The 23,810-nt window shown below is 39.8% G+C and overlaps 1 protein-coding gene across 3 annotated transcripts in view; it reads left to right on the forward strand.

The window, feature by feature from the left end:
- The window catches only part of MEIS1 (Meis homeobox 1), a 162,841-nt gene that overhangs the window by 69,636 nt on the left and 69,395 nt on the right, over positions 1 to 23,810 (forward strand). For 2 of the 3 annotated variants that reach the window (XM_069234268.1, XM_069234267.1), the window contains exon 8: positions 5,776 to 5,921. In XM_069234268.1, the coding sequence (XP_069090369.1) occupies positions 5,776 to 5,921 (146 nt within the window). Of the gene's footprint in view, positions 1 to 5,775; positions 5,922 to 7,155; positions 7,356 to 23,810 lie in introns of those variants that run through there. The other variant, XM_069234269.1, reaches the window with a different exon arrangement.

A 23,810-nucleotide genomic window follows, 5' to 3' on the forward strand; every position in this document is an offset into this window, starting at 1 on the left:
TCTGGCTGTGTTGGAGAGTTTTCTAGAATATGTAATTGTAATATCTTGGTATCTGCAGTGTTGAGGAAGGAGCTTTTGACCCTTGAAAAGACTCTGGGCCAGATTTACAAGGCCCTATCGCCTCCTTGCGCCACATTAGCGACATTTTTTTTTAAACGTTAATTTGGCTCTAGAGGGCAATTTTACCCGTACCGTTTACAGAGTGGTGCAATGCATGTATTGCGCCATTTTGCATCCCCTTGCACCACAATATGCCTGTGTCAGACATAATGTATGCAAGGGGACGTTCTGGCTCATAGCAGGCATTAAAATGACACATCTATTGAAATCAATGGGCGTCTCAGCGCTTTGCTTTACTTGCGTGAACATTTTTTTATGCTGGTGTAGCAAGGGAAACAATAGCATGAAAAATGCGATTGTTCTAATGACCGCCATGGTGTGTCGTATTATAAAAACGGCATGCACGTGTTATCATTAGGTGGGGCAAGTGTGATGCAAGAAAAGCTGCGCCTAAATACTGATGCAACTGTGTTTGTTAAATTCGGTCATACATCAATCCTGCCTGGTGTGAACCTAGCAATATGACAAGCATCGAGTTTGCTTCAGTGAACTTCAGACCCCTTAGAGTAATGTGCGGGCAGCAGAAAAACTGCTTGCACCTCTGCATTTGAAGCTCAAAATGAGAGAATCTGATATTCTACGTTAAAGTGCTATTTCAAGCCATCATATCCAAATACATTACTTTGAATCCTTCTGATAATGTCAGAAATGCCCAGAGAGCGAAAGCGCATGAGCCAGAGGATGGACATTGCGCTCCTGTGGCTCCCAGTAGTTAGTAACCGAAAGAAAGGTGGTGTGATGAGCTGGCATTGTTAGAACGAGGCACATGTGCAATCTGACTGCAAGAGGTGGGAATTCCCCATGTTCGCATTGCCAAAGGCCATTTTTGAGGGCCCCTGGCCATCCGTTCGCTGGCACACTAGTTAATTGCCACGCGGCCATCATACCATATGGGCAGATAACATGACCATTTCAGTTTCTATCACAAGCAACCGCCACAACGTCGCTTGCACTAGTTGTTAAGTCGCTGTCAGAAGCCATTAGCAGTTGGTCAGAGTTGCCCGATGGCATTTCCTCGTGGCATCAACAGAACGAGCATAAATCACCCACTGGAGCCTGCTGCAGTACTAATGAGGCTCTATGCTTGTTTATGGACTAGCACATCATTTCTAAGATTATTTCCACCCTTTCAGTTTGTATTGATAACACGCCTTCTGTTGGCATCAGTAGATGTCAACTCCCACAACCAAACTCACTGCTGCTATCGTAGGTGTGAGCCGCACAGCTCTGGCACCACGTGCCTGCTGGGGCGTCACCGACGAAGCAGAAAACCCACCACACACCAGCTACTGCGCCACTTTGTTGTGGACTTGGAAATTCCACGCCAGGTGCCTCGCAAGTGTAGTCCCCCGCAGCTTACATATTAAATAAAATATGGGGAAAAGGTCAAACAACTCCGAAAGAACCCAGTGAACTCCAAACACAATATTTTGGTTCCGAAGAGTGTGCGTTATTATCAACTTTCGCCCTCTCTGTTTCCCTAACTCATGTCGGGCTGCGCCACGGTTTATTGTTACAGGGTTTGCTGAACATGCCCCCAGTATTTACACTGGATTGAAAGCATTTGCTTCCAATGAAAATCTTGTCTTAGATTACAGCTCAGCAGTGTCATTTCCCTCCCAGATGGGAGCAAAGTAGCTGAATTTGCCTAAAAACAGTAGGAAGAACAAACTGTGCATTAAGCCAAGGCTTTTTTTGGCTCGAGCTAATGATGTAACAGATACCTTTTATTTGGGATAGGTCACAGCCGGGGATTGAAGGGTGATCTGGCTGGGCCTTGAAAGGTTTCTCTTTTGTTTCTGCACAGGTCTATGCTTGGAAACGCGGTTCCTAATGCTTCTGCTTTCATACTGTAGAAATAAACAGGAAAGGTTCTGGGAAGTGTTATCCATGGAATGCAGAAAGCCTCTCCTCTCCTAATGGAGTATATAATTCAGGTGCCCTCAAGGCATGCTTTCAGGACTTATTTTGCCTGCGGTAATGGGAAGCTAAGACTGCTTTAAGGCCTTGATTATCTATTGATGCACAAAGCTGGAAAAAAGTCATCTCGGTTGGATTATAATACGTATTTCCATAAATTATGAATGAATTCCCTTCTGTGCATGCACTGGCCATTGCTTGCTGCGTGAACCCTTAAGTGTGGAGGGGTTTCTTCGCTGACAGAAAGTGTGCATACAAAGAGGGGGGGAACAACTGGGTTAGAGCGGGAAAATGCAACTTCACTGACGCCGAAGCGTTTGAGTTTGAGGCATGAAATATGTAATTATTTCTTCGATGGTTCCTAGCAGCAGGGCTCTTGGACAAATCAGATTGACAATATTAGCCTTTTTGTATTTTACCCCTCTTAACGTTAAATTGGCACTTACTAAAATTAATATGTCCCACCAATAGAAAAAAAATATGTATTTTGTGCTAACTGCATGCGACAAAGTGTATTTTTTAATGTAAGCACTTCCAAATCAAATGTAAAATTATTTTGCGAAATCTAAAATTCAATACAGTTGTAACATGAGTGTGCGCGTATGTTTACTATTCCATATTTGAAGCAAATGTATTCTTCACTGGCCAAGATGTATACCTTCGCACATAGTTTTATATAATTATTTGTGAGATTATTTTTTAAAAAAAAGAAGCATTAGGTAGTGCAGTGTTCTCATATTTTAATTTTAGATGTGATCCACATCTTGCTTAGATAGATGGCGAGCAGGAAGGCTGCTGTCCACTTTTATTAATATACAGCAGTTGGCAATATGTACACAGGGGTCAGGGTGAAAATTCTTCTCTTGTGTTGGAATCAGTGCTTAATTTGTGCTTGTTGTATCCGGTGCGGAGCACTGGCAGTTATTTTTGAGGGCCGGCGCTTATTTTCTTGCCTCAAGCATTGACTGCGAGTAAAAGACACATGGGAAAGAGGGAGGAAGGGAAAAGCGAAACAACTTCACAAAGTTAGAAAGCTGCAAGAGTGAGCTGGAGGGACAGGGGCTGTCTGTAAATAGATTAAAGAGCCCCCGAGATGGCTTCAGGATTACACTCCCTCAGTATTCTGTGCTAGCTCGTTTAATTGCAGCAGCCACGTTTTTCACAGAAGAGCTTTGGGCACTGGCACGTTTTTATTTACAAATTAAGTACTGGCTGGAATCCTACGCGTCTCGTGCACCTGGGTCACTCAGTTGAATGGACCTGGATTGTTTGTCTCAGTATATACTTAGGATGTGTACAGCTCATAATGTGAGTGCTAGGGCTACTCACCTGCAAGGCTGCTCGCTCATGATCACTTTTCTGAATTGACCCTCTCTTATGTTGCCAGCACAATTTCTATTTTTGTATTTATTTCAGAAATACATACAACACCCTTATTTTTATAAAACACAATTACAGCGATTAAGATCCAGGGACCAAATCACACTTTTTAGTTGCTGCCATGGCAGGATCAGGTGCCTCTCCAACTCGCTACTGGAATCCATAGGTTTAGATTCATTATAGCATCACGTACTGCAATAACCCTTTAAGACACATACTTCATCCCCATCTTTCAAATGTATTTCAGTTGCAAAAGCGAAATAAAATGCTTGCCACACTTTTGTCTCAGTGAGAAAAGGATCACTTTACCGTAAGTGCTCTAGGAAACCTGGCTTCCTGCCACACTAGTCGTTTTTGTTGAAGATGTATGTACAGAAAATCGTTAGTATAGTTCTTTTGCACTGTTCGTGCTGCTGTTTTCTAACATTTTTGTTTTATAAACTGGCATCACAACCAGTGGGTATTGACTTGCATCATTCAAGAGAACAACCATTGTTAGTTGTTTTTTGGCACACTTACACACTTATATTATACACTGTGTATGTATATATCTGCTGCTTCAAGGATCTATAAATGTTCTTATTTCGGTTGATATTTGGCATTTTAATAAAAAATAGTGTATAAATCAAGACACAGCATATACAGCAATATTTTTATATAGACAGTATTGCTGGTGGAACCATGGACTGTTGAATTAAGGTAGCAGTGTGTATTTTTACAGCAATCCTGTGGTGAAGTCATCTCCTTGAGTATTAATGGCTTATTAAGGACTTTTAGCATCTGAATGTTTTTTCTAGATGAAAGTGATATCTTTTGAGAATCATTTTAGAGGATCCAAGTAATGAGAGGAATCTGTGTTACACTGTAAGGTGAGAAGGTATGGGATAGCGATGACTTGAAAGTTGGCAAAGGATAGATTAGACAGAATGGAAGAGGTGAATATAATATTGACTGGGTGACTTTGGGTGTAGTGCTCACTATGTTAGTTTTGGGGCACACACTCAATAATATGCTCATGGGCGAAATAAAGGAACCTGCATGTGCATCAGGGAACAGCTATGTTCATAGAAATCAAGAGGCAAGGGCTAAGAATCATGGAAAATTTGAAAAGTTACATAGGGTGCGTTCGAAAAATCCAGTATTTTATTGAGAGGATGGGATTGGATTTTCGAGGGTTTTACCTTCAGGGAAACTGCAAGCGGAAGTTTGATTTTACAGATATTCACATAGTTCTAAGACAGTAAAAATTAAGTGGATGGGTGGATGGATTTGAGATGACCTATCAAGAGGATATTAAGTTTGCCATCACTGGCCAAGAAGAATAGAGTCAGGAGGAAGGTAAAGGTCATATAGGCTATTTGCAATGCATTAGGTGATGGTTGTATATGATCACAGGCTTGTCTTAGTACAGCAAAAGCAGTGGATACCCATCTTGTAGCGACCATCAAGAAAATATACCAGAAAAGCTTTGAAATGCAAGGTAGATGGGAATCCATATAAAACAAATAAAGCAAAGCAGGTGATAACATTTTGAATGTTACTGCCACACTGATGATGGTCAAAACTGAAAATGAAGATAATTCTTCTGAGTGTGATGGTGCAGAGGGAGAACAGAAGGTGATGAGGACACATCCTCAGGTGCCCCTAGTTCTTGGCAGAAGGAGGAAAATGAGGAGAGTGGTAGCAGAGCAATACTGCACAGCGTAATGTCACTCCGAAAGATAGAAGGAGTGAAAGACAATTGCAGTCTTGAGATTCTCAGAATGGCCATCAGATGCAGCAGGACTTAGCATTCATTAACATAATTATTAAGTGTTTGCAGGTATCATTGTAGAAATACCACTGGTGATCATGTGATCTTATTTTGGTTGACCAAATCATTCTGTTTCGCTATGATGAATCTGCTCATCCAGTTAAAACATTAATATTGTTACACTGAATATAAGACAAAATGTGGGCTTGTTTTGTAAAGCGTCAAGGTTTTAGTCTCATGGAGCCATATTGGTCATAACATGGTTCCTAGAAATCTAGAACTAACTTCTGTTGGTTGGTGACCTTCTTACTTGTCATACCTGACGCATCTCTGTACTCATGAGAGAGACCCGATATCGTCATACAGTAACTCACAGCTAGATTACAGTAAAACATTGGCAACAAAGAAATGTCCCAATGAAAAATTAAATTATTCTGTGGGAATCTGTATGCATAAAATGGTACATGGAGTTCCTTTTTATTTACTTCCTAATTGTTAATACTCTTTAAAGTATTACAAATCTTGACAATGCTTGTAAAGAGAAAAACAGAGCATCAAAAAAATAGAGCATCATTGACAAGGTCTCTTCATTGCACTTCTAGGTGATGGTTTAGACAACAGCGTAGCTTCGCCCAGCACAGGTGATGAAGATGATCCTGACAAGGAGAAAAAACGTCATAAAAAGCGCGGCATCTTTCCCAAAGTAGCTACAAATATCATGAGGGCGTGGCTATTCCAGCACCTTACGGTAAGTGCTTATGTGGAATCGTATTTATACACAGGACCATGCCTTATCAATGTGGGAGGAAAGTCGTCTTTCTTTGATGGGGTTTGTCGTATTGGGTGGTGGTACACCACCATGATTGCAAATAAAATGCTTGTTAATGATTATGCTTTAGACACAGAGCATGGGTCAAACCTCCTTTATGCTCACTTCTCTTGAAAAGACAGTAGAATCCTGTTATCTCATTGATTTTACATTAAACGGGGCTTGTGTATATCACATGCGATTCGTCTTCTTTGGAGACAAGAGTAAAGTTTAAAATAAGGGATACCAAATACGACATTTGACGGTTCTGCATTGTGTAACTCGTGCCTAAGTGCATGTGTCAGGGCAATCTAGTTTTTGTGTGAAATGTTCTGTACCCTTAATGATTCATTTTCTGCCAATATATATATATGTGTGTGTGTGTGTGTGTAATTCTGCTGAAATTATATGATTATATAGGACACACTTAACACATGTTTTCTTTTGCTACTTCTAAATTCAAAAGTAATATGTACATTGGTTATCTTTGATGGGTGTGTAAATATAAACTTGTATATTGCCATATTTACAGGATGTAAAGAGAAATAGACTCACTAATGGTCATGAACAACTGGATGGAATGGAAAATGTTCAGAAAAGAACATTGTAGCGTTATGGTATATGTGTTTGCTCGTATATAGAATATATAGAAATGTGCATTCTGAGACACATTTGTGTGTTTGCACGATTATCATGTAATCACTACTTGGGATCTTTGGAATTAAAGCAGTGCCAAACCAGGAGCCTTTTCCACTAAGATTGTTCACTGTGTACGAGGCACTTGACTTATACTGATCACAGATATATATAACGAAATATAAGTATTTTACAGGTAAGTATAAACTCATTAAATAATATATATATATATATATATATAATGAGTTTCTAAAACACACTAAAAATCCACCCACGCCCACATTTCATAGACCAAAAGATAAGATAAAAGCCATCCGATAAATAGCACCTTATTATTTATAGCAGATTCTCAATCTTACTGCAGCTTTTAAGAAAGTAACCACACTAAAATGAAGGCTTGCATTTACCCACATATTAATGAGACGCGTTGCTCTTTATGGAATGTAAGAATGTTATTACATTTCCATTAACGATCAAAGTTCACAAACCGTTTGCTGCTTTGCAGTCTAAAAAAAACCCGCATTTTTATTATTTTCAGTTGTCCATCAGCCTTAGCTTGAGAAAACACTTGACGCCACATAAGAACGTGCTAAGAAAAACAACCATATCCAATCGGATCTTCCTGTATTTTCCCCTGTGGGTGGTAGAGAACAGACTATTGTTCGTAGTGGACATTGCCATTTGAACTATACGTTTTTTACACAAAATTATATTTAGATTAGACGCACATTTATGGTTATAATGTTTCCTTTTTTTAATTCACTGTCATATTTCTTGGTTTTAATACGTAGATGTAGGGTAAACAGTGCAACCTTTTCTAAGTATTTGGAAGAAATATAGTTGACTTTGTGTAATATAAAAAATACGTCGATTGAGACATAAACAGTCATTGTTATTATGTTCATTTACTTTATAATTGATGGCTAATTATTTTTCGAAAATAAAAACGTTTCTAACAACCACGTGTCCCGTCACCAGATACTTGGTAAATGCCATAATTCATTCATGGAGAAAAGTACTGTAGGGAAGATTAAACCGAATTGAACGCAAGAAATATAAAGCATTGTGATCATGGGAGTTCAAGTCTAGGAAGAGCGGTTATGACCTGTACATGTGTATCTCAGTGTTTATGCTGAAAGTCATTATTTTATTATTTACTGATAATAATATTGTTAATGGTTTAACAGTTCAGATGTAGTGCTCAGTTTCTTTTTTATTCCATCACAGTTGGCTTAGCAATACTTGCAGCTTACTGTAAAGGTTGTTATTACCTGCATACAAGGCAGCAACTGCCCCCTCCATGGGCCAATTATCTATGGGTTTTAGGCATTTTATGTGGTCAGTAGTCAACCCTGTGGTAGATTAAGATTGTGCGTTTTTACAATCTACAGCTGGACTTGTTCTGAGTCTTTCTTCACCTAGCATTTGCGAATAATGGCAGATATAGTTTAGTGGTTTGACAAAGTATTTATTAGAATGCATGCCTCTAACTGTTGGAGATTTTCAGTGTATGACAATGGATCATCCCTAGTAATGTGGACAAACCTTCCTTCTGTAGGGTCAACAGTTAATGGATGGATGCCCTCTATACATACTGAACCCTGAGGATTCTAAACATAGTCTAATGCTAATATCCTCACTTCCACTCATTTCCTCACTTGTGTAGGAAGGAAGCTGTCACTGACACAGGTAGAACATTAAGGTCCCGTAGGATCTACGTGCAATGAGATAAGGAGCAAATGTAAGGATGTGATATCTTTCTGTGCAGGGAAGAGATTTGTGATGTAAAGTAACAGTGGATTCATTTAAGACTCAGGTTAAAGACTGAGTAATTAAATTAATTGGGATGCTCCCTAATTCTATCTAATTACAATATGTGGCCTTATGAAACCAACCAGTCATTGTCCACCAACTATAAAATTTAACCAAAGTGCAAATAACTGACTTTCTTTGCAAGGCAAGTTTTTTCAAGGGAATTTTTGATGTAGGTGGAGGAACTTGTGCCATCCAAAATTGAAAGACTATGGCCACATAATGCATAGTTTTCAGATATGTTCGCTAAAAGTTCTAGGTTTTAAAGAAAGCCTATAATAACCAACAAAACATTGTTTCTTTGTAGCAGCAAATATGTTTATGTGCCCAACAGACATTTAAGTGCTCTGTGAAACCTTGGCTTCAATAAAGAGTAGTACTTTGCAACAGAAGATAAGGCCTGTTTACAAATCAGTTGCTTTCTGGTTTACAAAGGGGGTGTAGTGGTCGGCATATTGAAGGGCTTGTATATTTGCCCCAGCTAGAATTAAGGACTCAAAATATGGCTAACATTAAAGCTTGTGATTCTTGGGTTTTGCAGACAGAGGTATCTCAATGGAAAGCATTGAGGTGACAACAGTGATTACTGGTGGAGTCTCCTAAAGGAAGAGTGCTTCATTTGCTAAATTTCATAATTCTACCCTTCCTTCCTTTTTTCATTCAAGCATATCTGATGTTAAATTGTTCATTCTGGCTGTCGTAGGACTCTTTTTGTAGGAACAAGACTACTGGATTCTGGGCGGTAGCACCATTGAGCATGGGGGACTAAGTGTGATCCCACACCATGTGACAGCTGTCGGCCTAACCCTTTCGGCTAGCCAGCAGCACCTCACCAGAACCCGAGTAATAGTGATTTGTGGCAGTCTATCGCATGACATGCTAAGACTCCTCAGGGAAGTTGTGGTGGAATAGATCTTACCCCTTTTACTTAGTTATGCACGTCTCATACAAGCAAAGACAAACAGAAGCAGGATTTGGTTCAATATGTTTATTGAAGCAACTGCATTCTATGTAAAAAGGCATGAATTGCGATTATTAGAATAATGAAACACAACACCATTAGAGCAGTGATTAGAAAAGAGAAACAGAGAAAAAGTCCCACCGTACTGTCACAATAGTGATTCTAAAATCCCTACATGCACTACTAAAATTCTACATGAGAGCAGTAGCTGTGTGGCCCCAATCTGACCATCTAGTCCCAGAAGGAAACCCAATCTCCATACCTGTGTCTAGGTAGAGAAGAGGTCTGTTGGTCTGCTGGGAGTCCCCCGTATGGATGAAGAAAAGACGCAGAGTTTCAAGCAGAAACTGAGATGACTGCATGCAGTATCAGATGGCAAGCTGGCTGCAATGTCCCCTCTAAGGTGGTGGGGACACTGTGGTGTTTTATAATAAAACATCTGATGTTCTAAGAACTGCCTAGATGTGACAATACACATTTTTCTGTGTACGGTAGACACTATACTCTTTGTACCAGCAATACCCAGTAATCTATCGTGTGCAGCCTTGAGTTGAGCACAGGCTGAAAATGTTGTGCAAAGAAATGAATAACAAATTCTGCATGGAAGGGCAAATTATAAAAATAATAAAGCATCTCCATTAAAATGAAGCTTTGCTAAAATATTAAGAGAAATAAAAATGAAAAGCAACTAGGTGAAAGGGCACAGGCCGCAGACCCAGAGGTAAAATAATATGCCCTTATAAATGCTAAAATAACCACAAATGGCCTTCTTATTTTATTTAATATTTTTGTATGATTTGACTAAAATTAGTTTTATTAATATGCTTAAAATCAGTTCTGTCTTAAATGATGCATCACTTTCAGTAGTTCTCCTTTCTACAGAGTCCCTTATTGCTATGCAGGACCACCACATGCAAATGTTGGCCTTGTTAGGGCATATGGTCGGATCCCACATCGCCAAAGCAATTGCTGCCTCTCAACTCCTTCTACACTCTCTGTAGGAGTAAAGCCCCGTACATTATTTTAATATAGTTATATTTCTTCATAATTGGTATTTGTGAATAACGTTCTACTGTGTCATACTTCCAAACATATCAGAACCATTAGGGAATTAAAAAAAAATATCTCAGTTGTCAGGGTTCAAACACGCACACACACACACACACAAACATTTTGGGGATTGTATTTAGCATACAGTGATTAAAAGACAATAGTGTAACTCTTAGTGGCTGAGCATAGAAATAGCGGGAAAAAGAGCCACTAGGTAGCTAACCAAATTATCTTGTTCCCATACTCCTACAACAGCAGTTGCCTAGGTGTCATTCTAGTTACTGACAACAAACGGTTCTTTAGAAAATCTAATGGCTAGCAAACAGCCTGTGCTTTATTTGGATATCTCACAGGTCTAAATCCTTCTACAGTTTAGCTATCAATAGTTCCTGACTGTTACTGCTGCTGTTCTGCTTGGTAATGGTGGTTTTCTGACTATCCTGGGTTCTTCTACTTTTGTTGCTGTTCCTGAGTTGGTCAATAGGTATAGGTTTGCTATGTAGAAACAACGACCTAGTGCTCTTTGAAGTTACTGATTTAATGTGAATTTCTGAGGTTTGTGATACATAACTTTATTTGGGATAGTGGTGAAAAAATGTCTCTGCATCTTGCTGGACTATTTCTGGAGTAAACAACTCTGCTACACAAGTCTGTCACTGGAAACACACCAGTAGAACTTGTGACATAAATACATCTAGCATTCTACTCTGTGCAGCTTCTGCTGCGAAGTGCTGAGGAAGACTATAGGCACACCTCTGGGGACACGCCAGGATGCCGAGAGGCATTCTCTTGGTCAGTCTTGTTATTAGTTAATCATTATTTTAGTGAACATAGCTCAATTCAGTCCCTCCCAGGGCATGAAAGGGTGAGGAATGTTTTTTTAAGTAAACACGTGGGTTTGGAATCAGACCCTTAGGTCCACCATTAGTCTTATCTCAGTGTCTACGGGCCAAATTGTTCCTGCATGCTGGTATGCTGTGCCATCTCCTCTCTGAGCAAAACAGTGAGAGGTGTAAAATTAAGCGACTTGAGTTACTATTGTGCAGATTGAAGCTATTTGTTAGTGCAAGCAAAACAATGCCTCAATTGTAGTGATCTATTATTTGTTAATAATGTGTACCCCACAGACCTAACCACATCTATTACTGAGGAGCAGTATTGAAAAGGTGACAAGGAGCAGGGGATCAGCATAACAGTCACTTCCTTAATGTCCCTTCCCGGTAGCAGACCGAAAGACAATTCCAAACTTTGGTTCAAAAACATAAAATACCTCTGGCCAGCTTGTTTCTTGCATCCAGATCGAGAAACCACTAGGATAAAAATATCCCCTGAGTAAACTGATCTCCTTCACCCATCCTATATGATTTTCTACACTAGATAACATAGTGCTGTCCAGTGGAGGCACTAATATGCTAGAGTTAGAATTTCAAAATCTACTGCAGCCCCCATCTATTACCAGTGAATGTTTTTTCTCGGATGCAATATATGATTGTGCTTATGTAGCCCAAAAATGTGACCTATAATCACATTTTAAATTATTAGCTATATAGAGTCAGTTGCAGTTCTCAAATACACTGTTAAAACGCTTTTCCATAATCTAACTTGGAGTTGATCATGGCATCCACTGCTATTTCTGGAAGTCTGTGGGATAGAAGCATAATAATCTGCACAGTTATCTTAAATCAGCACTATTTAACAACACTATCAGTATGTGGCTCAAGACACATACACACAGATTGTTCACACTGTCTAAAAACTTTGAAAAGAACCAAACAGAGTAAGAGGATTAAAACAAAGGAGAAGATCATATGTTCTTTGAGACTGAGACACTGTCTTAAGAGTTTGTCACATTCAATTTTAAACCATTTTCTCCTAACCAACTTGTTATCATATTTATACTCATTCACACCCCCTAGAATGAGTCTTTGGGAGCAGGCACCCTAAAATAGATCTTGGTGTTATCCACCTAGGAGTGAAATTGTAGTTTTTTATTATAAATCAGTTAAAGCATGGATTTGATTAAGAAATTGAATAATGACATGTGGGTGGGTATAAAGCACATCCTTGTGAAACTCCACAGTTGATTCTCAAATGGAAAGATATAAATAACTGCGGCTTCACGCCTTGAAACTTGTCTTCAGAAAAGAAGGCATATCACAGTCTAACTATACAAGAGGCTCCTACTACTGCTTCTAGGTTTAGGTGGGTTCTCCAGAACAATAAACAGTGATTGCCTCCCAGCTGGGTGTAGACAGAATATTGGAAACACAAATATAGTGGTACAAAAATATGTGTCAAGAATATTGAAGACACAAATATTGTTATTATAGGTTTCTATACATTAGCAAACTTTTACTATATATGGCGCCACATGTATGCACCTTAACAATATCGTCAAAGTGCGTGGATGTGAAGTAAAGAATAGTAAATCTATACTTTCCTATTTGCACTTACCGTCTCAATATATAAAATATTTAGGTCCTCATTATTTTTGTTTCCATTCTTTCAGTGATCTCTTGATATTTTTCTTTCCGGTATTCTGTCAGTGATCCCTGGCCAATAGCAAAACATGCCAAATGTCTAACAGAACCATCTCCTTACCTTCATTTGGCAAAAGCCAGTGCCCTATGTGTCTTAGGTGCTGTGTTCTTCCAGATGAGCCTGCAGTTGAAGAAAGGCCATTTCCCCCAGAACCCACGCCTCATTCCAAACTTTAAACAAGGGTGGATGGGTTTAGGGAGAACAGGGTCTCTTCTGAAACTGCTTGCCATTGCTCTCTTAAGCTGAGTTGATACTATTCCTGATGCCAGGGAGCTATTGATAAGACATGTAACTAGACGGTCTACTTGAATATCTAGTCTAGAACCTGGGTTGTTAGTGGAGTAGGTAGCTTCAGGCAGGTAGGACTGCCTTGAGTTGTATCAATAAAGGTATGACGTGGAAGGTCCTATCGCTGCTTAGCCCAAATCAGATATTACCACCCTTGAATGTCTTACTTCATTGTGCATAAAAAGTTGTGCAAGAGCTAGCAGATTCTAACTACAGGCTTGAACATTATATCCTCCAAACTCCTTTACTTCTCATCGAGGAGGCAAAGGTGTAATTGTCCACAAAACAAATTAAAATATTTGTGTCCTAGTGTCAGCCTCTTCAACAATCATTTGACTAGTTTTTTTTCAGTAAAGATGCTCGACCACTGTATCTCAAACTATACACACTAAAGTGAAATATTATTATCCCTTACTAAAGCAAACAAAGTTCAATCACTAGAGGGCAGTGTTCTAACTCAGTTTTGTCCTGGAAAAATGTCAAATTAATTTAAACAAAGTGTTGGTTTGCAAACTATTCCATAAGCAGTAGCATTACAAAATTATAAAATCCAGCCTATCATACTCCATTCCATTCAAATAAGCATGCAGTAAAGTTGATATGCAGAACTTTTATTCCTCTAATTGCTCTTAGAAAATAAAAAACAAAGCGAACACAATGTTCATTAAAGAATGAATTTTTAATCATGCAGTATTTTTAAATATATGTCGCTGTTTGTGCAAAAAAGTACAAAACCGTTTTGGTTTGGCCAAAAGAAATTATGCGTTCCCACATTTTTAAATTTTTTGTATTTGTCTGAAAATTTTCTGTCCTTAAAAAAGAAGGGCAATATTTATCACATATTTTAAATGTACTTTTACTGTGTTATCTGTTTGGTAGCAAAGACCAAATGGTTGGTGAATCACGCAAACCTGAAAAGATTATATAAGTTTGTACTATTTAGGACAAACACTGTAACAGGAGTACCCTTTATTGCGTTGTCCAGGTTTTAAATTGTGCAGCCCACTGATAACCCATTACAAAGTATATTTAATACAGAGAACTATTTTTGTCCTTCTCGGTCCGTTATTCTTCATGCATGCGTACGCTCCAACTATACATTTGATTAAGCGACAAGGGCACTGCTTCCTAATGGGATTTAATAATTACAGTTCCTATTGTGTGTGACCATTGAAGCCTTTATAAAGAGTTAAAAAGCAGAGTTGCAGCAGGAAAATGTGCAGTTTCACTTCTTGCACAACATAGCCCATCGTATAATTTGGATAGTGTTGACAGATCTCAGTGTGGTGTTTGTTGTCACAGTAGTGTATTCCAGGACTTTCTCTTGTAGATGGGTTAGGCTCTGTATGATGCTTGCATTCTCTTAGTTGCAGGTGTGGTGACAATCAAAGCACATAGGCTTTACCAGTTTAGATTATTATTGATTTGGTAAGGGCATGTTTTATTCCTTAAAGCTCGTGTGCAACTTTTAGGTCTCGTCTAAGGCACCATTCATACGCGGTTGCTTGTAAAAGATATTGTTTACTACAAAGGGCCAGGTGCCTGCCCTCTGCTTACCATTCATTGGAGCAATTTTCACTGAAATTTGCTGCCTCATAATTGGCCAGCATGTGCCAGTTTCACTCCTCCCCTTTCATATGGAGCATGGCCCAAGTTCTGTTGCTTCATTTTGATTATTGTTCTTTGCTGCTTGTGCTGTGATTCAGTTACTATTTTTCTTTCTTCTTTCCCATTGTCTGTGTTGTTTCTTACATGTTGCTTCTTCCCTCCCTCTCCTTCTGTCCATGTTGCTTCTTCCTTCCCAACCCCCTTGTTCATGATTGGTTCCTAATGGTCTGTGTTGCTTCTTCCTTCCCACCGCCCCTTGTTTGTGTTGCTGCTTAACTCCCACTTCCCATTCTCCTGTTGTCATGTTGCTTCTTTCCTCCCACATTCTCCTTGCCTATGTTACCCCTCCACCCACCATAAGAAGAAAACATTCTATGACGCGGCCAGTGCGTGTCATATCATATCCCTTTTTCACCCTCTTGTTTATCCTATTTTACCTTCTCTCTGTTTGCATTTCTTTCCACATTCCTGTTGTCCGCGTTGCGTGTTCCCTCCCTCATTCTGTCCCATTCTCTATATTGCACACCCCTCCTGCCAAAAGAAAAAAAAGCTCTCTGACGCAGGCAACACTGCCCACATCACAGTGCTTTGTTTCTAATGTTTTTGCCATGCTGTACAGCAGCTGCCCTGCTCTACAACGTGTCTAAAAGGCATTGGCAAATCAATAGCTCTTGCATAGGTGAGACCTATAGGCTATGCCAATACTCGTGTGTTGGTAGCACAAATAATGCACAGCAAAGATTCTCTACTGGCCATTTTCAGGGTTGCATCGTCACAATGGTACTTTGTCTTCCCCCATGCAAACAAGGGAAACACTGTGTATAAATTGTGTCTTGTTGCAGAAAGTGCACTTGCTCAATATATCCCTCTGATTGATTGCATAATTTAGTCCATTCAGAAGGCTGTGGGCCATACCACTTGACAAAGCCAGTTACGATGTGATATGGCACCGCATCAGGGTGTCGCTATGTTGTCTCTGTGGGTCTGCTAATTCTACATGTAAGATTTTTTAAGTTGGTGAGTCTTGCAAGTGATAGTGTTTGAAACCCTTTGGTCTTGTATTTACTGCTTTGTGCTCAATCTGCACTCTGTTTCAGCCTGGTCTGTTTGCAGACTAGTGGTCATTTCCTCTGAAGGATCTCTTTGCTCGTCGTTGTACCTTCTCAAACAACTCATAACTTGTGTCTTGCAACAGAGATAAGAAATATCTGGGACTAGCTGCTGCACGTTTTACACACAGAATACTCTGCCCAAGTAAAAAAGTATCCTGTTTCTCCAGGTCCATTTCAATAACAATGGGAGGTCCTGTCCCCCTGAAATAATCACACCTAAATAAATGGTAACTACCAATAAATGGTACTCTCGATCTGTTTTTTATTAATCATCACTATTAGTCAAATGTATGCTTTCTCATCGTGCTTGATGAGAAAAAGAAAAGGTTCATAGAATGACTGACACTGAGAAGTAATCGTGTTAGAGTACCATATTGCCGCTATCCAGAAACAAATAACCTTGTCAGAAGGAAGCATGGAATATAATTTAGTATTAAGGTGCATGTCTTTCCGACCATTTCAATGTGAGTGGCCCTCACTTTGAGTTATCATCCTGACTGGTTGATTTGATCTGATAGTCAGTCAACCCAAGGGTCTGTGCCAGAGATACTGAGTAATGTGGGCAGTAAGATCTTTCTTCTTCTAGATGAAAATGATATCTCAATAGAGGACCTTTTGATAAGCGGCAACTTTTAGATGATTTCTTTGAGCTTATGGTTATTTCTGAATTGAAATATATGTCATTGTTTCAACCATTGTCACTTCTACCTAACATTACATTTACCCTTTTATTTCTACTAGCCATTAGGTACCCATAACTTACCTACAAGTGTTACCCCTATCACTTCGACCTACTTTAGCTTCAGTTCCTTGGACTTTAATAGTTAAAACTTTAGCCACTCTTTCATATACAAAAATGTATATTTAATGCTGGTTATCAGCTTACTGCTAAATCTTGAACCCACACACATAACAAAAATAGTAAATTATACTGAGTGAAGGGTAAATTAAATGTAATAATTTTTGAGGAACATATATCAAAACTGTCCTCATGTAAGACATCAGTTATGTTTAGCAAGATTTATTGAACTAAGTTAAAGTAATAATAGCAATAAGAAAATAGAATCAGAACAATAAAAGTAACGTAATATGTCAAGTCAAGTTTAGGTTTATTTTGGTTAGCTTTTATCCATAAAAACACATTTTTGTATACCATCAATAAAAGGCAATTAAAAACGCCATGTTATAAAAACAAATACAGTAAAATATTAAATACTAAATCCACAGTTAAAAAGTAAGCCTCAGAACAGGCCAATACTCCATCAGCTACACAAAGTCATAATCGTCCATAATAATCTTTAAGTACACTATACCCAGGTATGTGGTCCTAACCATAAAAATACATCATGACTGGGTCACCTCTCTTGATTCGATTATGGCTAACCTTCTGAGTCTTAAGGCACCTGCTAAGAAGTGGGCCACTCCATAACTGATCACTGGGGATTGAAACAGCTCTAAGTACAAGGCCTGTTTTACCTAGACAAAGCTTTCCCTCTTAACAGAGGCCAAATATACAGTTTCCATAGTGTGCTATAATGCTCACAGAAGAAAATAAAGTGCAAAGCGTCCTTGCTAGAAAAACTATCACATGAACATGGCTTGTGCTCATCCTTCCCTGTTTGCCCATCGAATTGAGCCAGGAGACAATACAGCCCATTTAAACTAAAATGGTTCAATAACAAAACGACGATGAATAGAGGTCACTACCTGAAGATATGGCTCGATACCTTCTCCAGTATCCATGATACAATAAGATCTAACCATGGATTTTTGCAATTCTTCCCCTTCTCGTTTCATCTTTACTCTGGCCAAGAACTGCTTTGTAATCCACAGGCCGTCCCTCTTTCTAATTTGCTCTAGGGTCACAAAAAAACGCTGGGCAATCCAACATTTCCAAAGACTCTTTGATATAGCGTAACCACAGGATACTTATGCAATTATGCAGGACAAGGCAATCTTTAATGATGACCCGTTTTAACTCTAACTCGGGACTGGCCCATACTTTAAACCACGTTACTGGGGGGGAGGGGGGGTGACCGTCAACATGTCAATAATGTAACTCAGACCCAGTTCTCCATGTATGGTGAATGTTGGGGATGACTTCGGGAGACACAGTAATCTTTTTATAAAAACATTCTCCACCCTTTGTAAGTCAGTACAGTACTTATGGTCCCATAACTCACTGCCATAGTGCGCTATATCCACGCACTTTGCCCTATACCACCTTCATCATAACTTGCAGTGGCCTGGACCCCAACCTGACTGCGAAATCAGAGTGGGGACACCGCCCTACCAAAATAATTTCTTTTCACCCTTCTTTGTGGAACCCATGTTCCTTTATCGTCAGAAATGACCCCCATGTAGGGGAAGGTCGAGACTCTAGTTATCTCCTTACCACCCCCAAAGATGCACTAATGCGATTTATGTGCTTTCCCAAGCACCATAGTGTGGGACTTTGTTTAATAGTCTCAAGGTCAAGCGAGGCCATAAACAAAATAAAAGAATCCAGCAGTCTCTGCAAATCCTCCGCTGTTCTAGCTGTTAGGACCATATCATCTGCATATACTAAGGCAGGGATATACCATCTGGCATTGGCCCCTTTACAAGTTCCGGGGGACAGTTAAGGACCTTGGAACCAGGGTTAAACCTCATTGCGGGAGAGAGATCACACCCAATGACAAAGGCTGGTGCTGTGCTCATTATATTATTTTTAGCCCCACTCAGGGTGAGATACACCAACAACAGTCCATAGTGGCTTTAAACCAGGTCGCTGGTCCTAGCAGAGATGGGTGGGAGAAAGGAGTGTCACATCCATTGACTGGCGCCCAGACTAGCCCTGTAGTCTCCCGACTCCTTCCCCCTCCGGACTCTACCCCTTATGTGGTGGTCTTGACTAATGTTCCCCCTTTGCCCAGTGGAGGGCAGGAGTCTACTAATTAGTGAACTAATCCGCAAAACTGTCCATTGGTGTTCCACGTTGGGGGGGGGTTATGGTGGGCGGTAAATGTGAGAATATTTTTATGGCCTGATGCATGGGCTGGGTGGGGTTGGGGGAGAAGTCTTTTGTGAGGATTGTGTAGTCTTGAATTTTAGGGACCCATTTATTGAGAGACATTTGTTATTAGAAGGACAGAAAGGGCCAGGCATCACCACCCTCCCATTAGGGTTCTTTTACCCACCTTTTTGGGAACAAAGGTCGTGGATACGGATGAAGGGGTGGTAGCGGGGAATGAGACCTGGTTCCCCTCAGATGCAGATTTTCCAACCCCTGTTAGAGCTTAGAAATAGATTTCAAGTACTGGGGAATTTGAAATGTAATGACTGACTTCATGTAGGCCAGGAAACTATTTTGCTGAGGAGGGATATGGTGGAGAGGGCAGAGATAGTTGCAGTACGTTCCAGACCCTGCCATCATGTTCAGCTGGTGTCGGGCAGATTGACCCCATATAGAGTGCAGAGAAACAGCTGAGACCAGATAAGTACTTGCAGTCTTCTACCCTTGAAGTATGTAGATGGAATATGGCAGGGCTAAGCACCAAGTAAGAAGATCAAACCTCGCTCTGGGAAATTAAGGATTTTTATATTGTGGGGCTACAGGAAACAGAATGTTTTTTACATAGATGGTTATAGCTTCCACTTAGTCCTGGTTGATCCTTCCTCAGTAAGTAGACCTTAAGGTGGACATAGATATTAATAGCATTAAGATTTAGGGGTTCCTTGTCTCTGTTTCAATAAAAACATAAAAACATATTAGGAGTGAATCTAAGCTTCAGGAGTAGCCCCTCTGTATTGTTACTAAATTCTTATAACTCCTGGGAGCGGGCTTCCCACGTGGAGCACTTACTTACTTTACGTTCTGTTTAGCAAATGTTTTTAAAAAAAACATAACGCTCCATTTTTTGTCATCCTGTTGGGTGATTTTAATATGCATTTTACCCCTTAAACTGTTATGACATTGAGGACTTATTAGAGGGGGGACTGGTGAGGGGCTCTCATTTTGTACATTCAGTGGAGGGTGATTGTCTGGAGGAACTCGGCGGATTTTAATTTGGTTAATACACAAGAAGGTATGGCTGGGCCGGTGGTCCTGACTTTTAAGGGACGGGGGGGCAAGTACAGTTATTGATTATATATTACTCTCAGCACCCTTGGCACATTTTAGCTATACGTTTGAGATCTGGAATTCAGCTTATAGCGATCATAACCCGCAGGAGACTAGGGAGAAGGGCCTGATGAATATGGAGCCTTCCTCCCAAGATCAGGGATGAAGATTAAAATGGAACAAGGTTCCTCAGGAGGTTTTTCCGGAAGCTAGCTACGCAACAGATTTTGAGGCCTGTTTGCAGAATCCATGTAATGAGATGAGAATTAAGGAGGCATTTGAAAATATCTGAAATATATTTATAACAATTTTAGGACTAGAGGTAGTCAGTCTGGGAGAGTCTAGTGGGGAGAGCTGGTTCGATCCCACTTGCACAAAGACACTCCATTGTTTAAAGGCCGCACTTCAACAAGAGGCCACTAGAGATCCAAATAAAATTGTGAGGATACGCAGGGAGTATAAGGCCGCTGTGCAAGCACGTAAAAAGGCGGTCAGGAAACAAGCCTGGGATGATTTAATTAATCCAGGGAATCTAGGAAATAGCACAAAATTTGGGGAAATCATCAATCAGCCCTGTTTTTCAAGGATAAATAACAGGCATTCTCACTGTGTCATCCCAGTAGAAGGGGGTGGTAAGGCATTGTTCTGCCATGTAAGAATCCACCGAGGGTAGTGGGAGTTTAGGGGGATTCCCTGAAAGGGTGGAGGAGGCGTATTTCACTGTCCACGAGATAGGAGTAGCCATCCTTGCCATGTCCAAGAGTAGGCCACCTGGCCCTAATGAGGTCCCAGCTGATTTGTTTGGATACAACATTGGTCTTTGGTCTAAGATATTGGCTAGAGTTTCTAATGCAGCGTGGAGATCGGGCCCACTTCCCTCTTGGAAACCGTCAGTCATTGTCCCGGTATTTAAAAACTGGGAGAGATCAGTGCCAAGTTGTTATAGTCTAATCTCACTTATTGATTCCACTGTGAAGATTGTGGACAGGGATATTTTGGCCAGGTTAACGCCTTGGCTGGAAAGTAAGAAGGGGGTATGATATGATTATTGTGATATATTTTATTTTAATTAATTATTTTGTTATGAAAAATCGTTTTCGTTTTTAAGCCAAAAGGAATAAATAATGTTTACTGCATTAATATACATAGCATAAGGTAGTTAAAAGAGAAGGACAGATATAAACGTCACCCCTTCTGTTTTGGAAACGTTTCCGTTTACTGATTTAAAAAATATTTTGATTAATTATTTAGCGCTAATTATTAACATTTCTCAGGCCCCTTCTATCGATAATTCATTTTAAAATGTCATTTAAATTTGTACTTATGTCACATCTCGAGATCCAGATAAAGTGGTGAAGATATTATTCTAACAAATGGCAGGTGAAGTAATGGGACTGATCTAAGGAATGGAAGAGAAGTCAGAGAAGTTCGAACTAATTGAGTTGAACTAATTGTAGCACATGCTTTGACATTTGTTAATTATAAAGAGAATGCTTACCTTTGACCTAACCCTTGCCAGTGCTAGAGGTATGTCACAGTTCTGATTTGTTGCCAGAATGTTTTCAGAATTGCTGCATGTTTAGGGTCCACATCTTTATAATCTGCAGAGAGGAAGCATGAAGTTCTCACATTTAAATATTGTTCAAGGTGTATTACTATTTAGCAAAGCACACAATTAAGGTTTATGATTGCTTTCAGATATGGGGTGTTTTATATTTGTTCCAAGATGTCTGTAAGTACCAGTGTCCAAGGGATTGTGGCTTTGATGTGAGTGGGTAGAGAATTAAGGATGATGGGCCATTCTAGTCAGTTTTAAATACATAATGCAAACAATTACATAACTAACATCTCAATGTTCTTCAAATTATAAATATTTGTGATTTAAATACGTTAATTTAAAACTTCCCCCTCAAGCACAACTGGACCCCACAAACCGTGCTAGCCTACTTGATTTATTCACGATGAAGTGTGTTCCCAGGATACAAGCTGGGTGTTGTGATTTTTGTTCATAAACACCTCTTCGTCCATTTGGACAATCGGGTTGAGCCAGGTGTTGGTAATTTCTGATTCGCTTTTCAGTCGACGCATGACTGCAGAGACAATCTCCTTAAAAGGAAGAACAGATTACTTATTATTTTTTCTAGCTATATATGGGCCTTTACCTCTGAAAATGTATATTTCTACAAATGCTCGCTTTGTGAACTTGAGTGGAGAAATGCTGACCCCAAGCCAGTATGCAGACTGTTTCCAGAGCACAGAGCTGGGTTTGTGACCTTCTTTTAATAAATGAGATATAAACCTTTGCCAGTAAAGAGTTGAGCATGAGCAAGCATTGGCAGCATCTTGGGATCCTGTAGCTAAAAGTGGTCAAATGGAGGCTGCATGTAGAGCTCATGACTAGCAACCTGTGATTTTGTCCCAGTTAAAAATTGACCCGGATCTTTGCCATTATGTGCCTTTTTACACCCAAAAAGGCAGTGCTCAGTTCATTGCTTTCAACTTTAAAGATTTGTTTTCTTAGAGGTTAACTGTAACTCATTTTAACCATCCATAAAGATATGAACAGACTGAAAATTATGCTACAAAATATGAGTTACCAGAAGCTCTTAGTAAGGGTCCAATGTAGCTCTGATGAGATCCAATTGCTCCTTCCTTTGTGTCTCCCTCACCCCTCTGGCTCCTTTCACGCAACTAGCGTTTCCCTGTTTAATTGAACAAGAAATGAGTAGTAAATGAAAGCTGCTGCCGAAATCCCCTGTGAGTGTGTTTTGCACTTGGCTCTCTTGTGAAAAGACAATTTGCAAAATTACGTGATCGAGTAATTAGATGTAGCCTGGTCTCCCGGTTGTTGCTGCGCTTTGTGGTAAGGGCTCGCTCTCAGAAGAAAGAATAACGGATTATTACCTTGGCTCGTTGGCCCAAAGCTTCTTCATTTATTTGTAAACAGAATATTTAGTGACCGCACAGGAAGTTGCCGTAATCATCAGCTCGTAAAGAAACCACAGCAGAGCCTTTGAATTTGTACAGAGCGCTCATGTAAAATTTAAGCTGGGAGGCAGAATCCCTGTTAATGTAATTAGGATCTAATTTACCACCCTTTGCACACAGATGTAATAATGTCTCCATATTAATTCTGTCTCTAGGCTTGTTGAATGCTGCTCAGTGCTGCCCCTCACTGAGCATAAACAGGTGTGTGCCCGGCTAATTCATTTGTGCTTCCAAAACACTCCGCCATGTTTAAGGAAAGAGCAAATGGAAAGAATGTTCGCAAATGAGGTGGTAATGGACAGTTGCCCTTTATGTTTTGATGGATTTCTCAGTGGTTAAGTAAATTAAAGCACATGCTTGGAAAATCAATAGACTTGCAGGGTCTTGGTTGCGCCTCATAGACTTTCGGGCAGATTGGCAGATGTGCTGCTTATGACCCATTTAAGTATTAATGCTCGAGATACTGCTTCTGTATGGGTGGTTTTATGCCCAGAAATCACCTGCAGCGTGGTTTAGCAGCGGATAACATCGTATGTGTATAGAATTCATTCGTCTCAGTTTAGTAGTTCCTGAGCATCCTCTAGGGCGATGGTAGCTCTTAAAGCGTCTCACAGTGTTCCTCTTTACACTTGTGTTTTGAAGACTAGTTATTAGATTATTGGAATATATGTGTGTCTAGTACAGAGAAAATTAATATAGCGAGTATGTTAATTAAAAATATATATATATAG

This window comes from Pleurodeles waltl, chromosome 5, assembly GCF_031143425.1.
Source record: "Pleurodeles waltl isolate 20211129_DDA chromosome 5, aPleWal1.hap1.20221129, whole genome shotgun sequence".
Lineage (NCBI taxonomy): Eukaryota > Metazoa > Chordata > Amphibia > Caudata > Salamandridae > Pleurodeles > Pleurodeles waltl.